A 22,046-nucleotide genomic window follows, 5' to 3' on the forward strand; every position below is an offset into this window, starting at 1 on the left:
GAATGGAACCAACTGAAAGACACAGGTGATTGCCCACTCCAGATAATTTATATTCTCTGGACACTGGTAAATTGATCTGGACTACTGTCTCAACAAGGGATGAGCAACTGAAGGGACAGTAAAATTGTCTACCATTTTGAAGGGAAGGATTATTACTCAGCATTACTACAGAAATGCTGTAATCTAATTTAAACACAAGTGCACATTGGTTGAAAAAGGTTCACCCAAGGGTTGAAAAGGGTTCACTCAAAATGTTACCTTTCCTTTCCTTTGAGAACTCCAGGTAAACTTATATCAAGCATTTTAAAACAACATTCTAAATCAGCAAGTTGAAAGGAAGAAAATGCTCTGGATTTGAATATTCAAATACCAGCGAGACAACTTCTGTTTCAGAACCAAAGAAGTGAAACTAACCTTACAGCAATACGTTTCCCTTTCAGAAAGCTGAGAACAGCAGGATCTGCACACCAGCTGTGTGAAAAGTTGTTCATCAGAATAATATGTTATAGCATTGTCTATTGCTAGTTGCCCCCCTCCCCCCATTAAACAGGTATTTTTCTACTCTTATTTATAATTAAAATCATTTCCTGTATTAGTCAAGTGTTCAGACGTATTGGTAGCAAAATGGAGAAAAAGACAGGGCAGGAATGAGTCTCTACAGATGGGTAGGACACCTTCTCCCCTCCACATGTATCTAAGCATTTTTTTTTAAAAAAAACGAATGCACTACTTTCAGGCTGCCAGGGATTACTGAGAGCAGAGCAGTGCCCATGCACAAACCCTTGTTTGACCAGACCCCTCAGGTACCTAGAGGCTACCTACTGTTAGGTTTTGGCTACACTGGCACACACACTCACCGGGTTCGTACCATCACCACAGCCTACCATCGCTTATTTAAGCCACGGCGGGTTGTAGTACATACCGGCAGCCATTTTGAATATTCAACCATGGGTTATTTGAGGATTGTTCCCCCCCTCAACAACCCCAGCTGCCTGGTTTCAGATGACACAGCAAGCCATGGCAACCCCCACCAGGGGTCGAATATTCAAAATGATTGCTGGCATGCACCACAATCCACCGTGGCTTAAATAAGCCATGGTGGGCTGTGGTGATCGTATGAACCAGCCCACTGTGTACCTTTAGCCTGTCCATATCACATGCATCTGGCCTTTTGTCCTTTGAGGCCAATTGTCTAAGCCTTTACCCTGAAGCCAAGCACAAATCTCCATGATGGCCCTCCAACCAGGAGGGGAGAGGCAACACCTTGGATGCTCCTTTAGACTTCTGACTGGTTCTGACTAAAACCTGGAGTGGATTCACTGCCCCACTGACATTGGAGCCACCAACCAGGAAGGTTTGGACTGGTAGCAATACCGAAGGGTGTTTGCTTGTCCCAAGGCCATTGACAAAGGAGGACCTACTCTCTTGGTACAAAACACTGGGATAACTGATAAGCACTCACCACTTAAATATTAATAAAGCAAACATTAATTTTATTTAAAAATAATATAATTAAACAAATTTTAAGCATTTTAGGCTACCTGTATTTAGGTTATGTCTGTTCTACATAGGGATGGCAGAATTCACCCGTCAGCGGCACGCACCACTCGCTGGACCCTCTCCGGCCACCTGATCTTGTTCGCTGTGCTGGGTGAGCTGTGTGCAGCCACCCAATCTCTCGCCAAGTTGCCATTTTGCATAAAATGGAGGCTCGACCTCTTTCGTAAATGCCCATTTATGCAAATGGTGGCCGTAAAGTGGCCATTTGCACTTGTAATCTGGCATAAATGGCCCCTTTACGGCTGCCATTTGTGTAAATGTGCATTTACAAAAAAGGCCAAGCTACCATTTTTACACAAAATGGAGGCTTGGCGGACCTGCATGGACTGCCACGCTTGCCTTGGTGGCCCACAGACTGGAGGCTGCCTGGCCGAGCAGGGGGGATGTCCAATGGACTCTACCCCCTTTCCGGACTCCCGCAACATCCCTAGTTCTACATTGACAGAAACACTCATACTGTGCACCTTTAACCTCTGCACACCACAAGTTTTCTGGCTATGGGTCTGGTCTTTTCCCATAGCGTGCAGCCTCGCAGAATTGCCTAAGTGATGTGGAGAAATTTCCTCTACAAACACCTTCATATGGACACTTGCTTGTGATACATGGCAGTCTAAGTTGTGTAGGATGTATGAAACTGGGGGTTAAGTGAACCCACATTGAGGCAACGGGTATACTAGATAGCCTTAGTTTCAATGAACTCTATGGTTCCCAGTCCATCTCCAGTTACCCACACTTGATGAAGTAGCTTTTTCCTATCCAAACAGCAACACCTTCCACAGGCTGGGGCAATCTTATGCTATATGAAAGTACATAAAAAAAGGATCCAACAATAAGTACTACCTTCGGAGCAAGGGTTCTATGGTATCCCAATATTCTTGGAAAAGCAAGAACAGATTGGTAGGTAGAGACAAGTAGTCACAAAGTGCCTTGAATTGACATTCCTCTGAAACTGCAAAGAAAGAAAATATTAGATATACCACTAATTGCTTTTTTCTATTAAAAGTTTCATTCTTTGCAGATTCCGAGAGTAAAAGTGTATCAGATGACTAGGTGTGAAGCTTGGGGGAAGAACTCAGCCAATAGCCAGGTTAGAATGACAGCCCACTACTACTTCAGGTAAGAGATTCATGAAGACGCTTGTTCTTATGAAGGGTAATGTCCTGGTAAGCCACACTGAAAACTGCCAGTTCATTTTTCCAAAAGTCAAAGTGATTGTTACTGTAAATGGCCAAGCTGTAAACCACTTCCCCATGCTAAAGAAGACAAGACTGTCTCTTGCATAGAAAGATGGCAGAGCCTATCACTTTGGGGTTACCCATTCCAATAATCTTTGTGGGGTGTGGACTTTTGAGTGTAAGAGTGGATCTCTGTTCTGGAAGAGCAGGTTTAGAGTGAAGGGATGGGTAGAAAGTTTTCATAAAAGGAGAAACAGTAATAAAATGGGCCAGGTCCATTTGTTACTGGGGCTAAGGAGCCACTCAGCTCAGGGCTCTGAGATTATACTTTAACACACCTTCTTTTTCACTCTAAGCACAACCACCATTCAAAAGCAAAAAAGAAACAGTTAAACCAGTACTAAACTACAGTCTCCTTGTTGCCCTAATGAAAGTTATCAACAAACAGGTAAGAACATCCAGATTTTAAGAGCAGTGGAGAAGACTTTTCAAAGTAGAGCTTAGAACATAAAACTGGGAATTTTACGAACAGGAATTTTTAACATCAAAGAACATTTTGGCAACCATTTTGTAGCAGTTGATTTTTCCCAACAGATTTTTGGTTTGATTCTACCTTGGCATGTTGAGATTACCATGTAGAGCTACTTACCCAATGAAAGTTCCTCAGGTGGTGGCACTCCCAGCAAATAATGGAAAAACAGAGCAGCACAACGGAGGTAGGGTGCGATCCCCTTCTTAATACAATCCCACAAATACCACCCGGGAACAGTTTGGCTATAGCAACTGCAAAACAGATCAAATGCATGAATTTAATTTGAACTCTCCACAATCTTATTAAAAAACGGCTTATTAACATGATACAAATTCCTGGCTGACTGAGAACAGATGGTCAGAGGGTGGCCGAAAACTTAAAAAGCCGTCTCACCCGAAGAGAGATTTTTTTGTTTGGAAAAGCTCCTTAAACCATGAAGTTATAAAATACAGATCCCCCTCTCATATGCAAATATACACTTTGCTGAGAAGTGGTTAAAAAAAAAACAACAGTAAATTGGAGGGAGAGCTCAAGCACATAAGCTGACCCTATCTGTATCCTGGATAGAATGAGCAGGCCTCATGCCTCCCTGGCTTCCAGATACTCTCCCTTTCCCCCTCCCCACTGCCTTCCTGTTGGTTTCCCTGACTTCACAGTTGGTTTACTGCTACCCTTCCTAGCCATGCCCCCTTATTCTTTCTAGACCCCCAATGCTCTCTTCAGCCTCCCCACCCCCAGGTTACCAGACAGAAATGACTGAAGTCCCTTTTTCTTTCCCCCCTTGTTTTCCTTTGAGGCTGAATGTGCTGCAGAGGGAAGTATTGGCCTGCAGCCACCCACCATCTTCATTTCCTAAAAATGTTTCTGAACCTCATGTGTGGCACACAGACATTCGTGGGCAAGGAAGATGGCAGCAGCTGAAGGCCTGCATTTTGCTTTGAAGTGGTCCCAGCTTCTGGTAAGAATATGTGTTTAAAAATAAATTAAAAATGTCATGAAAAAAAAAAGTGGGAAGGGTAGGGCATCTTAGTGGATATCAAGAAAGGTGTCTAGGAGTGCACTGCTGCCTATGGGCACCAAATTACCTACACCTCATATACATGGTTCCCCCCTCTTCATTTTGTCTTCACAATAACCCTGTAAGGCGCTGTGTGTGTGTGTGTGTGTGTGTGTGTGTGTGTGTGTGAGAGAGAGAGAGAGAGAGAGAGAGAGACTGGCCTGTCACCCTGTGAGCTTCATGTAAAGTGAGGATTTGAACCCAGATCCTCCTAGCCCAGTGTTCTAAATGTGCTGGTTTCTACCTCATATCTGCATAGAGACAGCTGGATTGCACCAGGATCTGGAGAATCTAGGGACCATGTGGTCAGTGCAATCTGGAACCTTTTAAAATGGCCTAATACTTTTAGAATTTGTAAAGATGCACCCTATTTGGTAATTCTGTCTTAGGTAGATGCCTTTCTTCATTGCTAAGCATTCTATTATTTTCCCATTGTTTTATCCTACATCTTTCTGCTTCTTCTTTATAATAAATTACCTCATTTGATAAGAGTTCTACACTCACATTTTATGCAAGAGACTGCCTAGATTGCTTTTGGGAAATAGGTTTCATGCCCAAATTAGCAATGGGAATCCAGAACAGCGGATCCAAGCCATGAAGCAGTGCTTTCTTGATGTGTTTCTTTTGGAAGCTGCCTTCACAACATGGCATTTGTGGCCATTAAGAAATAATTGTTTCTAACAGATTAAGGCTGCAATCCTATACATGCCTACCTAAAAGTAAATCTCACTGAACTCAATGGAGCTTACTCCTGAGCAGACACATAGGATTGCAGTGTAAATCACTGCACAGGCAATATTTATGAGCTTAAAGGTCATAAAAAAGTAGAGGCAAAAACTGCAACAGGAATTTGCTGTATAGTATTGCAATTTTGCCAGACCCAGATTTTGCTATCAAGCTTTCCCCCACTCTCTCTTGGCGACTGTGAATCATCAGTATTATACATTCCTTATCCATCAAGGCATGTTGCAGAGAAGCTACTTACCCACGTGTGTAGCTGCGAACCTCTTTACAAAAAGAGTCAGCAGCATGTGCCTCCTCGCTTTCACTCTGTATCTGAGCAGAAGGATACTCTGTGCAAAAATGCATCAAAACAAAAATAAATGATTTTGTAAGGTAAAAAATAGTTTACCCAATAGCATTCACTATTTTTCATGTACTTTGACTTTTATAAAGATCTGCTCCTTTTCTGTTTTTTACAATTTTATATAGTGCTATCAGTGCACACAGAAGAATGCCCAAACCACTTCTACATTCAGGATGAACACAGAAGTTGACTATAATTTGCCTGACCCCTATGATGCTGGGCGGGGGTAAATGTAGCCTTAAGCCCAGAAGACATTCATGGAGAAAAAAGGAAGACAGATTCTTCTCACTACCACCTTGATAATATTGTTGAGGCAGATGTCCTGATGCTGATAACTAGAATGAAACATCCAGAGGCAGTGGCATAGACATAGGTTGATCTTGTTGAAACCATATGCTTACCACCCTCCGATTCAGCCCTGGGATGAAGCCCTGACAAAGGCCTGATAAAGATAGGTAGACTAACCAGCTTTCATACTGGCCCTTTATTCAAGCACTTTATCTACAACTTTATCAGACTCCCTGCAGCTGCAGAAAGGAAGTGTCAAGAGTTAAAATGACCTGCCACTCCTCGCTCTAGCCTGGATGAGAGGCTTCCCAGGAAACCTAGGTATGATGCCTCCAGCTCCATCATGAAAGGAAGGCAGGATACAAATGAAATTATGGCCCCATGCAGCTGGGAACATCCCCTGCAGGGCTAGCAGCCACTGCTGCCAGGGATATGAGAGAAGTGTGCATGCTCAACCAATGGCAGGATTGTGGTATTGGGGGAAGGAAGGGTTCAATGTGATACCTCTTGTGCAAGGGAAAGGAACTCTACTTTATGTCTCCTAGCTTGCCCTTTCCCCCACTAAGAGTCCTGGAATGTCAGCACATAAACCCCACTTTACAAATATATGGAGCTATTTTTGACAACTGGAAGGCATCAAAACCTCCTGCCAAATCACCTAAAAGTGGTTTATCATATTATCTAGAAAACACTAAACCCAAAAGGTACCTTACCTGTTGTTGTGAGAATAATTTGTGTTACATGTGCCATAGTGACCAAATGGAAGAGGTAGAGATGGTTACAGGCCGAACTAATAGATGAAGGTTGTAAGTCTACAGTATCCTCCCAGTACAAAGATGAAAATGATAATACGGCACCAACCTGCAGAGGAAATAGGAAACTCATAATATTGGCATTCATAACACATTAAAAGCAGTTCTACAACCAATAAAAAGGACTGAAAACAGGATGTACAGATATAGGCTTTGTGAATTCCTTACAACAGGGAAAACCTGTTGGATATGATGCCACGTTTTCAGTTAAATTATTGTGAAAAATTTAGGTTTTAAGAAGAAATATAAGTCAAGCCCAAAATAAGTCAAAGGCAGTCTCAACATACTCCCCATAATGCACTAACAACTGAAACTGTTACAAACATGACTACAGACTAGACAAGTCCTGAGACTAGTATGTGCACATAGTTAGCCTCAAAACTTAAGAGCAGCAGTATCAAAAGAAGCCTACACACTTACCAAAACATGGAACAGATCTACATCTAGAAGTGATGGCGTATCTTCCACTTTTAAACTGGGCAGAAGAACTACAAGAGCAAAACACAATATTTTTTTAGATATTTTGATTGTAAAACTGCAATAGATTGAGAAGGAAGTGTTTGAATTATTCGGATGCAATCCTATGCATGTTTAAACAGAAAAAAGGCCTACAACTGGCTGCTAGCCAGTTGAAGGACTTTTTATTTGCCTAAACATGCATAGGATTGTGCCTTCAATGAACGTAAGATTCCTTCCCCTCGACATGCTTGTCAACCCTTGTTTCTCCAAGCCCCCTGGATAAAAGACAACGGCCCTCCTCCCTCCCCCTCACACACATTAAATCCTTTGCCTCTTATCTGAATTATGTAACTATGTCAGGAAAGGGACATTTGCAAGAACATATTTAAATCCTTTCCAAAATCTGTAATGGAAAAAACGTATTACCTCCTAGGAGACGTACAAGGTGTTGCTGGATTAGGCTTTGTGGTAGTGTAGTCCTCTGAGCAGCTGCAAACTGCACAACAGCTTTAAGACCACTGTGCTAGAAGTGCAAGGAAAAGTAGGAGAAAGATTTAATTAAGAGGGTTATACTTGCCTAACCTCCTCCCTCCCCCGCACAAAAACACCCCTGCCTTCTAGTGGCTGGAGATGGCACTCTAGGCTACAAAGAGGCAGCAACTAAGGGAAAAAAAATATATAACTGAAGAGGATGGCACTTGGACTGCTAACTCCTCCTTAACTGCAAGCCTACAAATGAAAAAAAAAAAAATCAAATGCCCCCTGAGAAAATAAACATGCAGGCCACAATCTTAAGAACTACTTAAAAATGTCCAATGCTTGCATGGTTGGATTTTTCCATTTCCACCTGGAATAGCACATACCCCATTTCAAAACTATTTGTCTTGTGGTGGTAATTTCTGATTGAGATGCTTGAAGTCCAAAGGCTTGCTAAGCACATGAAGCCATTACTCAGCTCTGGATTGAAACCTATACATTTTTTTTTGTTTTATATTATCCAAGTAGAAAATACACACATACTCATTAAACAGACAAGACCACCACACATCACTTTCACATAGAATCATAGCATTTTAGAATCTGAAGATGACTTGGAAGTCATCTAGTCTAAACCTCCAGCTAGATACCGTGGCTCAGTGGTGGAGCACATGCTTTGCATGCACAAGGTCCCAGGTTCAATCCTGGCATCTCCAAGGAAGGCTGGAAAAATTCCTCCCTGAAACCCTGGAGAGCCGCTGCTAGCCAGTGTCAACAGTACTGGGCTAGATGGCTCAATGGTCTGACTCAGTATAAGGCAGCACCTTATGTTCCTGTGCGGGATCTACAATACAGGATTGCAACTATAGCATCCCTAACAGATGGCTTTTCAGCCTCTGCTTAACTATCTCAAGTATCTAGAAATGTCTAGTGAGAATAGGTAATAACTTGGTGAAATACATGCATTTACAAAAAGGAAGAAGTGCCATGTTCACGGTTCCACCTAGACTAGCACTCTGTGAGCTTACTTCCAGCTAGTGATGACTGGAGATGTACAGATCATGATGAAGAAAGCCATCCTTTGCACTTCATCTTCAGCACTTATCAAAAGATACCGTTCCTTAGCCAGCTGTGTACATTTCTGAGTGACTTTCAGAGTGTCACAGCCCATACACTTGCCTCCAAGTTTATTGTATTACATATATTAATCGCTCCATTTTTCAGATACAGATGATAACTTTTCAGGAACACATGTATGTAACATAACACGGAAAACAGCCATTAAGAGGATCTCCTCCAGAGACTCTCTTAGGGAACTGCTAATATATTTGGTATTACTATGATGATTGTCTATATCAACATCTTTTTAAATCATTCATACCTGTCTGTTTTGCAGAGAACCAAATAAAGGCTTGCCCTCATCTTCTAGAAGGTTTTCTTTGAAAAGAAAGCAAAGAAAGTTTGTTGTGAGTCATATACTCCAAAAGTAGTAAGAATTGTTTGCATTTCAATTTCCATAGAAGTTCATGAACTAGACCTTTATGTCATTCTAATATTTTCACAAAATATATTCAGGAAATGTCTGTTATTCAATTAATCTTCAGACTGTGTACACCAAACCAGCACATTACCATGCAAGGGCTAGTGCAGCACAGGGCCTAAGTGTAATCCGGGATGTTCCTCATCCAAATCTCACCTTGGCTGTGAACTTATTAGGATACCTTAAGCACTGCCTTCCCAGCCAGCAAATGACTGCCCTTCCTAAAATAGCTTTTTTATTTCAAAGATTACTGATTAAATTACCACAGAAATATCTCCTTAAATGGCAATTTTTTTTAATTCATATATCTGCGAAGGAAAAAAGCCAAGAATTGCAAAAAATATTAGATATCAACAGCCTGCCCTGGGTGGTCTTGGTGTTCCCAATATTATTAAATATCCTGATGCATTTCAATTACGCCAGCTCTTTTCAATATTATATAAAGATTCTGATGTAGCCTGAGTGGAAACAGAACATCCTGGAGATAACTTCAAGGTTTTTTTTTGTCGAATATTAATAGAAATATAGCCACATTAAATAACCCTTCTTTGAAATTTATCCTATAAATTTGGAATAAATGCCCCAAATCTCTCCTCTTATACCATTTTTAATCCATCCCTTGTTCTTTTATCCCGATAAAAGAGCACAATTTGCTGGTTGGGAAGGCTTATTGTGGTTTACACAAGATGCTGGATTTCTTCCCAAAGGGCAAATGTTTAACAGGACAACAAATATTAAAGATGGAATTCCGAATACACCTAATTTGTGGTTTCAAATCCACCAAATACTTCGCTTTCTAAACGTACCATCAGACAAGCAGCAGACTACAAGGCCACTTACACAATTTGAAAAGTATTTAGTTAACTATACTCTGGGTTCTAAAGGAATAGTTTATAAATGCCTTCTTGATATTGCTAACTATAACATGGGAGGTTTAAAGACAGCCAGGGAGCAAGATCTGAGATACGGAATAAATGACAAAAACTGACAAAAAAATTTGTCTGCTCACCCATTGAAATCAATTTCAGCACATAGTAGTGAGAGCTCAATCAAGGTGATTTATAGATGGCATCTCACTCCAGTGAAGCTCTCAAGAATAAATAAAAGTAAATCTCCATTATGTTGGAGGAAGTGTGGAGTCTTTGGCACATATCATTAGCACTGGTGGACTTGCCCATTTGCTCAACTCTTTTGGGGCGAGACTGAACATGAAATTAACAAAATTACCAATCAATCAATTAGCCTTGACCCAGATCTTGCCTTTCTTAATCTATAGAATGAATTTAATACTAATTATTTGCAAAAAGATTTAATCTCATTTCTTTTGCTGGCTGCTAGACAAGATTTTGCTAAAACCTGGAAACGTGACAGGCTTCCTAATCTGAGTGACTGGTATAGGAGAATGTGGAACTTGGCATTTTTGGAGGAAATGATTCAGCAAGCTAGGTACCCAAGAGATCAATCAGACATCGACACATTTGAATGTACACAGTTGTCATTAATTAATTTTATTGATCGAGAAGGTAATGGATTTTGGTCTGCTCCGGTGACTCATGGCAACGTATGGACAGGTCTACTCAGCTCTATAAGATATGGACAGTAAGACTCTTTATCTTCATGTGCTTCCCCTGTCTCAAGGTTTGTTGGTTTTTGGAGATGGATTTTTATTCTCCTGGCATATTTGGTGGCAACAACATCTGTCTATGTGTTTATATGTTATGTGTTTGCTTGTTTGCTTAACCAGTTATATATTTTTTGTTTTAAAGATCTAGATAAATTTGTACCATCTATATTTATTAATAAAAATGTATTTATAAAAAAGATCTAGGAAAATTGAATTGGCAAACTGAAGCAGAGCCTTATGTGGTCTAATTTTTACATCATCACTGTTTCAGAGAACACACAAACAACATTGCCCTTTTTCACATGTAATAGAAATTCATGGGTTATTTAACTCATGAATTGTCGGGGCTGTGCAGGCGTGAGAGAACTGTCCCCCGCCGCATGCCACTTCCACTTTGCATCCGGTTTAGCAAACAATCCAGGAACACCTCTGCTCCAGGGTTGTTTGATGCAATGTCTGAACCCAGAACACTGGGTTGTTGAAGAACAAACAACCCAGAGTTCTGGGTTCAGATGCTGCATCAAGCAACTCAAGAATGGGGTGCCTGTAGGTGCCTGGGTTGTTTGAGAAACCAAATGCAAAGCGGAAGTGGCAAGTGAGTGGGTGGGAGGTAGCACGCTTGCTCATTCCCATGTGGCCCCAACAAATCATGGTTTAAACAACCCATGGGTTGTTGTTATGTGTGAACCAAGGTATTTTTTCTTTCAAGTGTGAACACAGTTCTCACACCAGGTCTACAGCAAAGAACATTTAAGATTGTGCACCATTTTGCTATCTGTGGGGACTAAGCCTACTAACAGATTCTCCACTGAAACAGGTTTTTGAAGACTTTTGCAAGTGTTATATACCCACATTATTAGGCAAGCTAGTACAAGAAACAGGTCTCGGAAACCATTACTCCCTGAAATTAGAGCAAGGCGTTTTACTGTACGTTTTAACTGGAATAGACCAATAATATGGGCTGTAATTTTCCAATTGTTGTCCTGTATATGTCCATTTTTTCTAGTACTGTGCCCTATACTAATATTTCAGAAATTACATTTTAGCTTTCCAAATTTTAGTAGCTTTCCTATATTTTCAAATGTAAAGTTCTATCAATTTCAGGTGGAGTCTATTGTAATACAAGCTAAACTTCAAATTGTTTAAGAAATTCTACTTTTGGCTTACCTAAACACTGGATAGTAAAAGCACATGTACTCCAAGTCATCGTAGGAATGCGCGGATCATTTTCATTGGGAGCAACTTTTAATCCAATTCTGTAAATTGCAGTGGCAAACAGAACCACCATCTCCTTGATACTATCAGAATACTTCACTCTGTAGAGGGAGGGAGCCAGGAGAACCTCATATTGTGAACCAGTGACAGAGAAAAGTTCAAGTGATAGATTATGAGAATATCTGCACAGTCATATTTACCTTTTTTCCAGAAGAGGCAAATTATGAATTGTCATTATGAATCAGCAATCCTTGGTAATAGGCTTAAAATCCCAAGAGTGTTTCAGCCACATGCAATTGCTGATTGCTGTAGTAGCTCACTCTAAGGTTTATGTTTCATAGACATCCACAGGTATTTTCGAGGGGGGGGATGGACCGACTGCACAGTACTATATGATTGTAATTCATATAATGCGCACCACTACAACACACTTGTGCATTTTCCTTGTGTGTGCTTTGTTGCTTAGTGTCACAATCCATAACATTTAGAAGCCTATGCATATTAGCAGGAAATCCTGGGAATTTTACAACACTAATGCAGAAATGTGTTCGATTAAAGCTTCATGCAAGAGGCAACATTAACTCCAACAAAACTTTACTTTTATTGAGGAATATAAAAGAAAAAGAAGGGAGGGGGGGAAGAAGGGAGGGGAGGAAGAAGGGAGGGGGATGCACAAAAACAGTACAGCAATCTTAAGGATCGATTGGATATTTTCTGGCATCATTGTCTTTATAAGACTGACAATTTCATGTGACTTCCCAGGAAATGGGTTCCCATGTTCTAGAATAATTTCCTTCATCTTGGAAATATTGGCAAACACTATGTAGAGCAGGCATAGGGAACCTCTGATATGGCCTGCAAGGGGTCCAAATCCATCCTGTGAGTTTGTCCCCTGTCTCCGCCCCTCTTCCCTTATCTCCAGGGAGCAGGCTAGTTTCTTACAAAACAAATGGGCAGAATAGTACCTGCACATTATGGCTTACTGTATACCTTCCAAATTCATCTAATGGAATTAGAAAAATGACTCTCAACACTTACAAAGGTTGAACTCCAAAGCTAAGAATAGAATGGAAATCAGATGAGGCATCTTCCATTTCTTTATCAAGTAGAGATGGAGCAATTTGTTTTGTTTCTTAATTTAAAAAAGAAATTCATAAGTCAATTTGATGTACTTCAGCTAACTGAAGTACAATTATTTGTTTTACAATAAAATAATTTAGAACATGCAATCATCACACAGTTTTGGCTGTAATAATTCCTATGTAGCAACTTATTCTGGCCAGTTAGGGATCAAATGCAATGTGCAGCTGATTAGATCAATATGCATACACATTGATCTTTGGCCAGCAATGTTCACACTACGTTTGTGAACTTTAAGTGCAGAAAAAACCACAAAGCCATTCTAACGCATGCCCATTTAGCATAACATATTAAGGGGAAATCAACCTAACATAAGACAAATGAGACCAATATCTTAACTGACTACATAAGTATGTATCCAAAGGAACAGATAATGAAAAATAAAAAAGAGAAAGTCTGCACTAGACTTCACTACCATAAAGAAGCACAAGAAACGGAGCATAACCCATTCAATCTGTATGGGAGGGCTACCTCCTTTTGGGTCTCTTCACACTCCCTTAGGGGGGCCTAAGTTCCACTTTGGGAGGCATGACTTTAGAACAGGGGTCTCCAACCTTTTTTGGCCTGTAGGTATATTTGGATTTTTTATAAAGTATTTTGGGCATCATCACAGAAGGACTACAGAATTTACTCCAGCAACAAAACACCTATTTTATTTATTTATTTATTTATTTATTCATTCATTCATTCATTCATTCATTTCATTTCTATACCACCCAATAACCGAAGCTCTCTGGGTGGTTAACAAAAATTAAAACCAAATGGCACACAATAAAACAATTTAAAATATATAGAACATTAAAACCACAATATAACAATACAACCACAATAAAACCTAGCAGCAGTGCAGAAATTTAAAATGCAGATTTAAAACAGCAAAGCTAAAAATCTAGAAAGCTAAAATGCTAAAATGCCTGGGAAAATAAAAAGGTCTTCACCTGGCGCCGAAAGGAATACAGTGTAGGTGCCAGGCGAACCTCACTAGGGAGCTCGTTCCACAGCCGGGGTGCCACAGCAGAAAAAGCCCTCCTCCTAGTAGTCACCTGCCTCACTTCCTTTGGCAGGGGTTCACGGAGAAGGGCCGCTGAGGATGATCTTAAGGTCCAGACAGTCAGATATGGGAGGAGGCGATCCTTCAGATACCCTGGCCCCAAGCCGTTAAGGGCTTTAAATGTTAATACCAGCACTTTGAATCGGGCCCGGAAATGGACTGGCAGCCAGTGCAGCTGAAAAAGTACTGGTGTAATATGAGCTCACTGGCCAGTCCCTGTTAACAATCTTGCTGCCCTATTTTGGACCAGCTGAAGTTTCCAGACCGTTTTCAAAGGCAGCCCCACGTACAACTCATTGCAGTAATCCAGACGAGAAGTTATCAGAGCATAGGTAACTGTAGCTAGGCTATCTCTGTCCAGATAAGGGCGTAGTTGGTATACCAGCCTAAGCTGATAAAAAGTGCTCCGTGCCACTGAGTTCACCTGTGCCTCAAGTGACAGTTCTATTTCATAGAAAGGCAAACTTGTGAGGCTAGAAGAGAAACACACTCCCTTTGATCCTAGTTTTCTGCTCCAACAAAACACCACAGAAAGGCAAGCTAATTTCCCCAAATCACCTCTAAATAAAATCTTACAAAATTAATTCCCCCACATTTATTTCCCCAAAACAGGAAGATCACCCCTAAATAATGTCCCCCCAAACCCACACACACTCACAGACACACAACCACAGACCCCATTCAACCATCACATGAATACATCCCCTCTCCCCACCTCCGCCAAGTTGCTCCTCTTTGGCTTTCTGCTCTCACTGGATTTTCTAACCGCCCCCCTCTTCCTCCTCTCCCTCCCCCAATAGCTTTTCTAACCCCATCCCCCAGGTTCCTCTACCCTCTCCAGTCCCACAAACTTACCCTCAAACAGTCCCCTGCCCTCTTTTATTTCTTTCTGGTTTGGCTAGCTGGAAAGTAGGAAAGCTTCAGCCAGCAGCTGCCCCACCTTCTTTCTTGCCTCTGAGGAGTACTCTGGGCCTGCATGAGGCCCAGAGGTATTATGGGTAAGGGAAAGGAGGAGGGCGGGGCGTCTGGAGATCTGCTGCTTTCCAGCCATCCAAGGTAAACAACACTTTTAAAATTTTACAATAAAATAAAATAAAAACAATTAGGAAGGGCAGGGGACCTTGCCAGGCACCAAGGAAGATGTCCAGGGGTGTTGTGATGCTTTAGCTGACCCCAGCTTTAGAGGATAACTGAACTATCAATAATTAAGCCACACAACTAGATAATAATGCTCTACCACCCTAAGCGTTTAAAGATGTAGTAGCCTCTTGAAATGTTTTCCCCGTATGTAAAGTTCTGAATAAAATATACAAACCTTCAATGTTTTTCTTGTCGTAACCAGATATCCGGGCCATAACAATCTCTATCCATTTTCTCAAAGGCAGAAGCTGAGCCACCACTTCTGCATCCTCACTGACAATACAAAAGGGCAATGACAGTTTTGACAAGCACAACCAAAAGTCTAATCCTTGGAGTCCAGTCTGTGAGATGCGTGTGCCCCACTTAATAAACCATGGGGAGAGCAATCCTATAGAAAGCATCTGGGGGACACAGGCTATTTCGGATTCCTCGATCCAAGGCCAGAGACAGAGGTCCAACCTCGGAGTCCGGAAACTGAGCTCCCCCTCACAGCTGGCACAGAAAGAACTGCACTGGCTGCTTCTACGAGCTCACAAACGCGAGCTCCTAGGAGGGTGAAAGGGGGCATGCTGGTGGGTGGGGAAGGAAGGAGACTGGGGATGCAGGGAACTGAGCTATCCCCAGCCATCCCCTGCCTCCTCCACCCCCCTCCCCAAAGCCTCTGCCAGACGGGTGAAAACACCTGTCTAGCTAAAATGAAGAGCAGGAGGCACAACGTGCCTCCCACTCTACACTGAACACTCGTAAGCCTGCAAGTTTGGAGGCTTAAAGGTACAGAGGCCAGATTCAATGAGATTGCACCCTTAAACAGTTATTTGTTGCAGTTATTATTCAAATATGAATTGATCCTATGAAATTTGTTCTAGCCACCCAAAATTGATATTTCCTCACAGGTTGAACAAGCTCTGAGAATGGGCACTGTTACATGTTACTGGTATAAAACACACATACAAAATAGTAAAGAATCATATACTTCTGCATGTATGCAGCAAGAAAACTGCTGTCAGACTGAAACACAGGAGAAATTGAATGTGGTAACATACCTGTTTAACTTGTGTGTTTGCAAAGGAATAATAGGTATCACAGTGTTGCACAGGGATTTGCAAAGCGGACAGAGGTACTCTCCGTTCTCTAGGTCGAAAACCTGTTCAATATGATGATGTTGCCGAGAGTTTAGCTGAATGGCTTCAAAATATCTGCAATATTCAAATGGACAACCAAGAGAAAGGTTTGTAGTACAACATGAAAAAACAATTTTGATACCCATTTCGTTCTTTTCTATGCCAGAATATTTTGCCATTATACACGTGGTTTATGCTTTAATTCTATGCTTGAGCATAAGAGGAAAAGAGGGACAATGATTGCCAGGACTGCACCGGTCACAGCAAAACACTGTGTTTCTTTTGTGGGAGATAACCCAAAAAGTGCAGTGAGAAAATTAGGATACAGTATAATTGATCCATCCCAAAAGGCAGTAGAAGAAGCTAACACATTCAAATAAATGTACTTACTACAGCCATCTTTCTTAAATGTTTCCTCTATGCAATAATCAGGAAGAAACAAACTTTAGGCTGTATATTTAGTAAATCCCTATATACTTGAGTGTTTCAACAGCAATGTTTTATTCTTTATTGTGCATTTTAGTGTGTTCTAAATTACTAGGTGATAATTTGTCTGCATTTTGCTTTGTGGTTCTGCAAACATACACATATCCTAGTCTGCTTTAGTTGTTTTCGCTGAGATACTTGAACCTGCTTGGCCAATCATATATTCTGAAGCAACCTGGAAGAAATTGGTTGGGACTGACTATAGATAAAGCAGATAACTAAATGTGTCTGCTTACTTCTGCCAGCAGGAAGCATGCATCACATGACCACAGCTTCCAGTATGAGTTCCACATGACAAGTCAGGATCCATGAAAAGAGGATCAATTTTATCTATTGAGGAAAAATGATAAATTATTACACGGTTTCATCAAATCCGAACCTGTGCTTTTGCAACATCTGTTCTAATAAAATTAGACATCTAATTTTGTCAGGGAACCAGAAATATTTTTCAATCTTATTTATCACGTAACCTAAATTGAGAAGTGGACCATCAAACGAGTCTTCTGTATTAAGTCTCATATATATACAGTACATCAAGTTTACTCTTACATTTCATGTTACTGTGTTCGGAGGATTTTTAAATTAGATGGTAGCAATAGGAGCTATCAATTTGGTAGTCTTAAGATTTCAATTATAAACTGCATCAAGTTCACTTGTACTATATTCCCAACACAAAGGACAAACAATCATTTTTATTCTCTTGTGATTTTTCATTATAGTGGAGGCAAGGAAAAAGGTGGATTTTCGGCCACGAAGTTTATTTTAGAGAATAAAACGTAAAACATTATTTAAAGAAACTGGGGCATATATCCTGCAATTTCTCTCAGAATCCAACTAGCTTCTTTCCACTGACAGAAGCTTCCCATCAGTGGAACAGGGAGGTGATGTCAAGGGCTCCATGGAGGCCTCTCTCAGTCTAATCCAGTAGCCAAGTCCAGACACAGACAAAGGGATTCCTTTTAAAGCTTTATTCTTCTTTTACAACTTAACAACTCTACAGGTAGCAACTAGATCCGAGCAGCAGAGTACCTATGCCCTAAGTTGAAACAGTTGGTCCCCATTTGAAAGGGAATTACTGGCAGACCCCTGAACTTAAGGACTAGGGAGAGTCCCTCCCCTTTTCCCTTGGATCCTCTGGGCGCAGCCTTTGTTTGCGCGCCAACCGGGCACTGCGCCTCCTTTCTGCACCCTCCATCTGGCGCCGCTCTCTGCGTCTACGTTGCGCATCCACCAAGTCTGCTATCTCTGCTCGGTCACTCCCTGGACTGCTTTCTAATCTAGGAATGCTGGTGGGAGGAATCTCCGTCAGCTGTGGGCCCTGGGAAAGAGGAGTGCGCTCCTCTCCCAGGAGCGACTGCTCTTCCTCAGAATCAGAACTACTCTGGGATTCTATGGGCTCAGTGTCCACCCTGACAGGTGCATGATTTTCAGCTATGCCTTCTCCTCCCTATATCCCCCTATGCCCCACCCATCAGCTCCAGATTTGAAAATTTCTCCCATTCTGTTGGTAGAAGGAAACTAGTTGGATTCTGCTCTGTGGCTTTCCTTTGAGATGGCTTAAAAAACCATTCACATTTGTTTCATACCATGAAATTTAGTTTTGTAACTTGATCTAACAGATATAATTCCAAAATGAGGTCTAAAGCAATAATGCATTTGCAAGCAGATAGCTTGGAGAAAGGAGATACATACCTCCTGAAAGTTCAATCATTTTCCCCCTGTGCTGGGTTAAGGCTGTGGATTTCTGGACACAGGCAGATAAAACCATGGCAGAACACTCTAGCCTCACTTCCTGTTCTTCCTGACATAGGATACACGTCAACACTTCTTTTTCTGTCACAGATGGACCTCGCCTGGGCCCCAAGGCAATTCTGGTATAATCTATAATTGGCGGACTGCTATAAAGACACAAAAAGATTCAAAGTAGCAGATTTGTAGTCAACAGATATCCTCAGTCAAACAACAAAATTATTTATTTATTTGTTTTCTATACTGCCCAATAGCTGAAGCTCTCTGGGCAGTTCACAAAAATTTGTATTTAAACAAAATCAAATATGCTTCAACATCATACATAAATTGCTTTACTCCCCAGTTGAAGTACTGCCAAAGCTGAGACTGAACATAGCAGCTATCAAATAGTTAAACAAAAATAATCTGGAAAGAAATAGATTAGTATAGTAGCCTGTAGAATGCTATTAACATTTTACTGAGCGCCATGATTGAACATTTATTTACATTTAATATTTGAAAATAATTTTAAATGTACTGAGATATAAAAGTGCCTAGGCTCTACTCAGCCACCATTTTCCCCTTGGGATTGGACCTGCAGACATGCTGGGGGAAGGCCTCATGTTCATATGATCCAGCTATTGCTCCACTGCTTGCAAGGAGAACTGGATCCTTCCTGACCTGGGATTAAACTCAATATTGCAGGGGAGATCATATGTTCAAATAAATGCAAGATCTCTCTGTTCAGATATCCATTCTTTCCCCCAGCCCTCTTTTAGCTATTTTTTGTTTTGACCAACAAAATGTGAAAAGCTATCACTTCTCTTATGGCAAGGTGCTGAGGGAAGAAGATAGAAGCCTGCTCCCAATCGCTCCCTAGGTACAACCCCAGTGGGAGAAACAACTTTTGATGAAGTACCGGCTTGACAACCATGCTTCACATTTCAGCATGGTTACTACTTGAGTATGTAATGTGTAATGGGATACTTAATACACAGTATATACACCTAAGTATGTAATGTGTAATGGGATACTTAAATTCATGCTCTCCAAATAAGAGGGGCATGAATGGTTTCAAACCTAGCTAGTTCCTGAACAAGCATAAGAAGCCATGAAGAACTTCTATAGCTTTGACTTGGATCTGCAAAACTGAGGAAGAGTTATAGGGGGAGCAACAAATATAAGGTTGTATCCTTTCATGTCCTTCCACCAGCAGAACAGACACCTCTGACAGACTGAATTCCTCTTCCCCTCTGAAGCCACCCCATGTGCCCAAAATCTGCTGTGGAGGGTTCAGTGAACTTCCAGAACAGATCTGGGGGACATGCAGGGGGAATGAGGGAAAGTAAACTCCTGTTGTGCAAGTGGAAGTCTGCTTGCATAATGTTGTATTTAGTCCACTGAATATTTCTTCTAGATGCTATGATTTCCACTGGTATACTTTGTAAAAACAAAAACAAACATGAAAATAGCTTCAGCTCTCAATTTCATGTTTATAATATTCTGTATTTACCCATACACTGAATAAGAGCATTATGTTCACTATAATCAGCGATGATACCCTGGTTCCACAGGAGCCAATAACAGTCCACTGACTGGCTGTTTATATTGTTCTGTACTATTTTATATTGCCAAAAGCTAGCCAAAAGTTTAGTACTGATTATTCTCTCTTCCTACCTCTCCTCTTCCATAACATCTCTTCCTTGTGTTTCTTGTGTATTTTCATATAAGAGCTTGTGAGTTTCAATGAAATTCTTCTGCAAAGCAGACATTTGCGCCATGATCTTCTGGCGATGTAGCCTGGCTGCTTCTGCCTTCCTCTTCCTCTCAGCCTTCTCCTTGTCCTGAATTCTTTGCATCTTATTTAGCAGCAGAAAAGAACAAGTAGCCTATTAACAAAAAAGACAATCGAAATAAATGAAGAATTATCTCCTTTCAAAAATAATGGAGAAGGATTGCATTAACACTCGTGGAGCCCCTGTAAGCTTGCCAAAATAACGTTGGTGGGCATTACTCCATCTCCAAATCCCAAAGCCTAGCACAGCTAACTCATGAACGCTATGCTCACCTGCTGGCACGTTTTCAAGCATAGATGTTGTAGTCACAGGCCTAGCTGAAGAAGGAAGGTCTCCAGGAGTGGGCAGAAGGTAGATCTCCAGATGTTTTGGACTTCAACTCCTAGCACTGCTGACCATTGGCCATGCTAGCAGGAGTTCCAAAAGTCCAAAACATCTGGAGATCTAACTTCTGTTTACCCCTGCTCTAAACAAAGCTCCCAAATCTGTTTGGTGGAGTGAAGTAGACTAGAACCACCCTGCCCCAACAGATAATCAGCATCCTGAAAATGCTGCATCAGTGTAATGCCTGTAGAATGCTGATAATACATTTTAGGCTGTTAAAGTGTAGACTCCAACGTGCTGCCCCTTGAGCCTGAAGTGAATGTCCATGCGCCTAGCCTTCCTTGGAAGGGAACATAAGAAGAGCCATGCTGGTATTCTGTTCATTCAGTGGCCAACCAGCTGTCTCTGGGAAACCCACAACTCGGACAGGAGTACAATAGCACCATCCTGCTCATGTTCCCCAGCAACTGGCATAAAGCACAAGTAGTTCTCATGTGCTACAGAGAGATGGCCATAACCAGTAGGACCAGCTGTTATTTGCTTCCACATAGACTGGTTGCAGAAGGCTCTACCAGCAAGGCACATGGGCAGAACAAATGAATGGCTGAAGAAGCTTCTTGCCAATTTGGGTTCCCACTTGTAAAGTATGTCATCTTTTTAATCATATAAGGATATTTAACACTGCATTAAATGCTTAGCTATGAGTCCAGGGCTTTGAATTCTGAAGGTAGAACCATCAAATCTTCCTGTGTATATATTATATCTGTCCTATTTTATGGTTACCTCATTGGCTTTTGTAGATTCTGATCCAGATGCAGCTGCTACTGTGGTAAAACAAGACTTCTCCCTGAGACGTTTTATTGTTTCAAACATCTGGGAACACAGATTTAATGGTTAAAACACTAATGGACTGTGCATATTGTACATTAGTATTTCTGACTCACATTGTATGATGGTTTGCTTTGTGAAAAATGTATGTGGGCCCAAGACATACTGCAGCACTAGTGTTCAATGCTGACACCTCTTTCTTTCACTACCATTACTCTGTATTTGGAATGGAATACCTTTAATCACTTTTCTCTACTCAGTCAGTTTCTGTGGAAACTATTAACAATAATGGTGCATACCTATGGAGCCATTCAGTGTACAAAAAGCATATTGTGCTGTTCACATAAGATGACAATGACAATTACATCCTTTCTATGGATAAACTATTGGAAAAATGGCTTCCTACAGTAGTCCATGGTTGAGCCAAAGCATGAATTCAGACCTCTTAAATGTTCTTCTGTATTTACGGGGAATAATGTTTTGTCACAAAGAATCCTTTACAGCAGGTAGTGCCAGCTTGTTTCATACAGTCTATCAAAAAACCTGAATTGTACAGTTACAGTAAGCACTGTTGCACATGTTATTTAAATAGAAGTGAGACAATAT

The 22,046-nt window shown here is 41.1% G+C and overlaps 1 protein-coding gene across 8 annotated transcripts in view; it reads right to left on the minus strand.

Annotated features, from left to right (window-relative positions):
• UBR1 (ubiquitin protein ligase E3 component n-recognin 1) overlaps positions 1-22,046 on the minus strand; it is a 112,894-nt gene that overhangs the window by 13,221 nt on the left and 77,627 nt on the right. For 5 of the 8 annotated variants that reach the window (XM_084847611.1, XM_084847621.1, XM_084847601.1 and 2 more), the window contains 16 exons: positions 21,396-21,485; positions 20,170-20,381; positions 18,457-18,662; positions 17,001-17,094; positions 16,201-16,353; positions 15,333-15,430; positions 12,865-12,958; positions 11,779-11,927; positions 8,829-8,884; positions 7,397-7,493; positions 6,932-6,999; positions 6,413-6,560; positions 5,310-5,397; positions 3,385-3,518; positions 2,401-2,509; positions 415-471 (listed from right to left, as the gene is read on the minus strand). In XM_084847611.1, the coding sequence (XP_084703737.1) occupies positions 415-471; positions 2,401-2,509; positions 3,385-3,518; positions 5,310-5,397; positions 6,413-6,560; positions 6,932-6,999; positions 7,397-7,493; positions 8,829-8,884; positions 11,779-11,927; positions 12,865-12,958; positions 15,333-15,430; positions 16,201-16,353; positions 17,001-17,094; positions 18,457-18,662; positions 20,170-20,381; positions 21,396-21,485 (1,853 nt within the window). The remainder of the gene's footprint in view (positions 1-414; positions 472-2,400; positions 2,510-3,384; positions 3,519-5,309; positions 5,398-6,412; positions 6,561-6,931; positions 7,000-7,396; positions 7,494-8,828; positions 8,885-11,778; positions 11,928-12,864; positions 12,959-15,332; positions 15,431-16,200; positions 16,354-17,000; positions 17,095-18,456; positions 18,663-20,169; positions 20,382-21,395; positions 21,486-22,046) is intronic. The other 3 variants (XM_084847638.1, XM_084847648.1, XR_014789637.1) reach the window with 2 other exon arrangements.

The sequence above is a fragment of the Heloderma suspectum genome, chromosome 1, assembly GCF_057233095.1.
Source record: "Heloderma suspectum isolate Gila_16-S chromosome 1, 16-S_ref, whole genome shotgun sequence".
Classification (NCBI taxonomy): Eukaryota; Metazoa; Chordata; class Lepidosauria; order Squamata; family Helodermatidae; genus Heloderma; species Heloderma suspectum.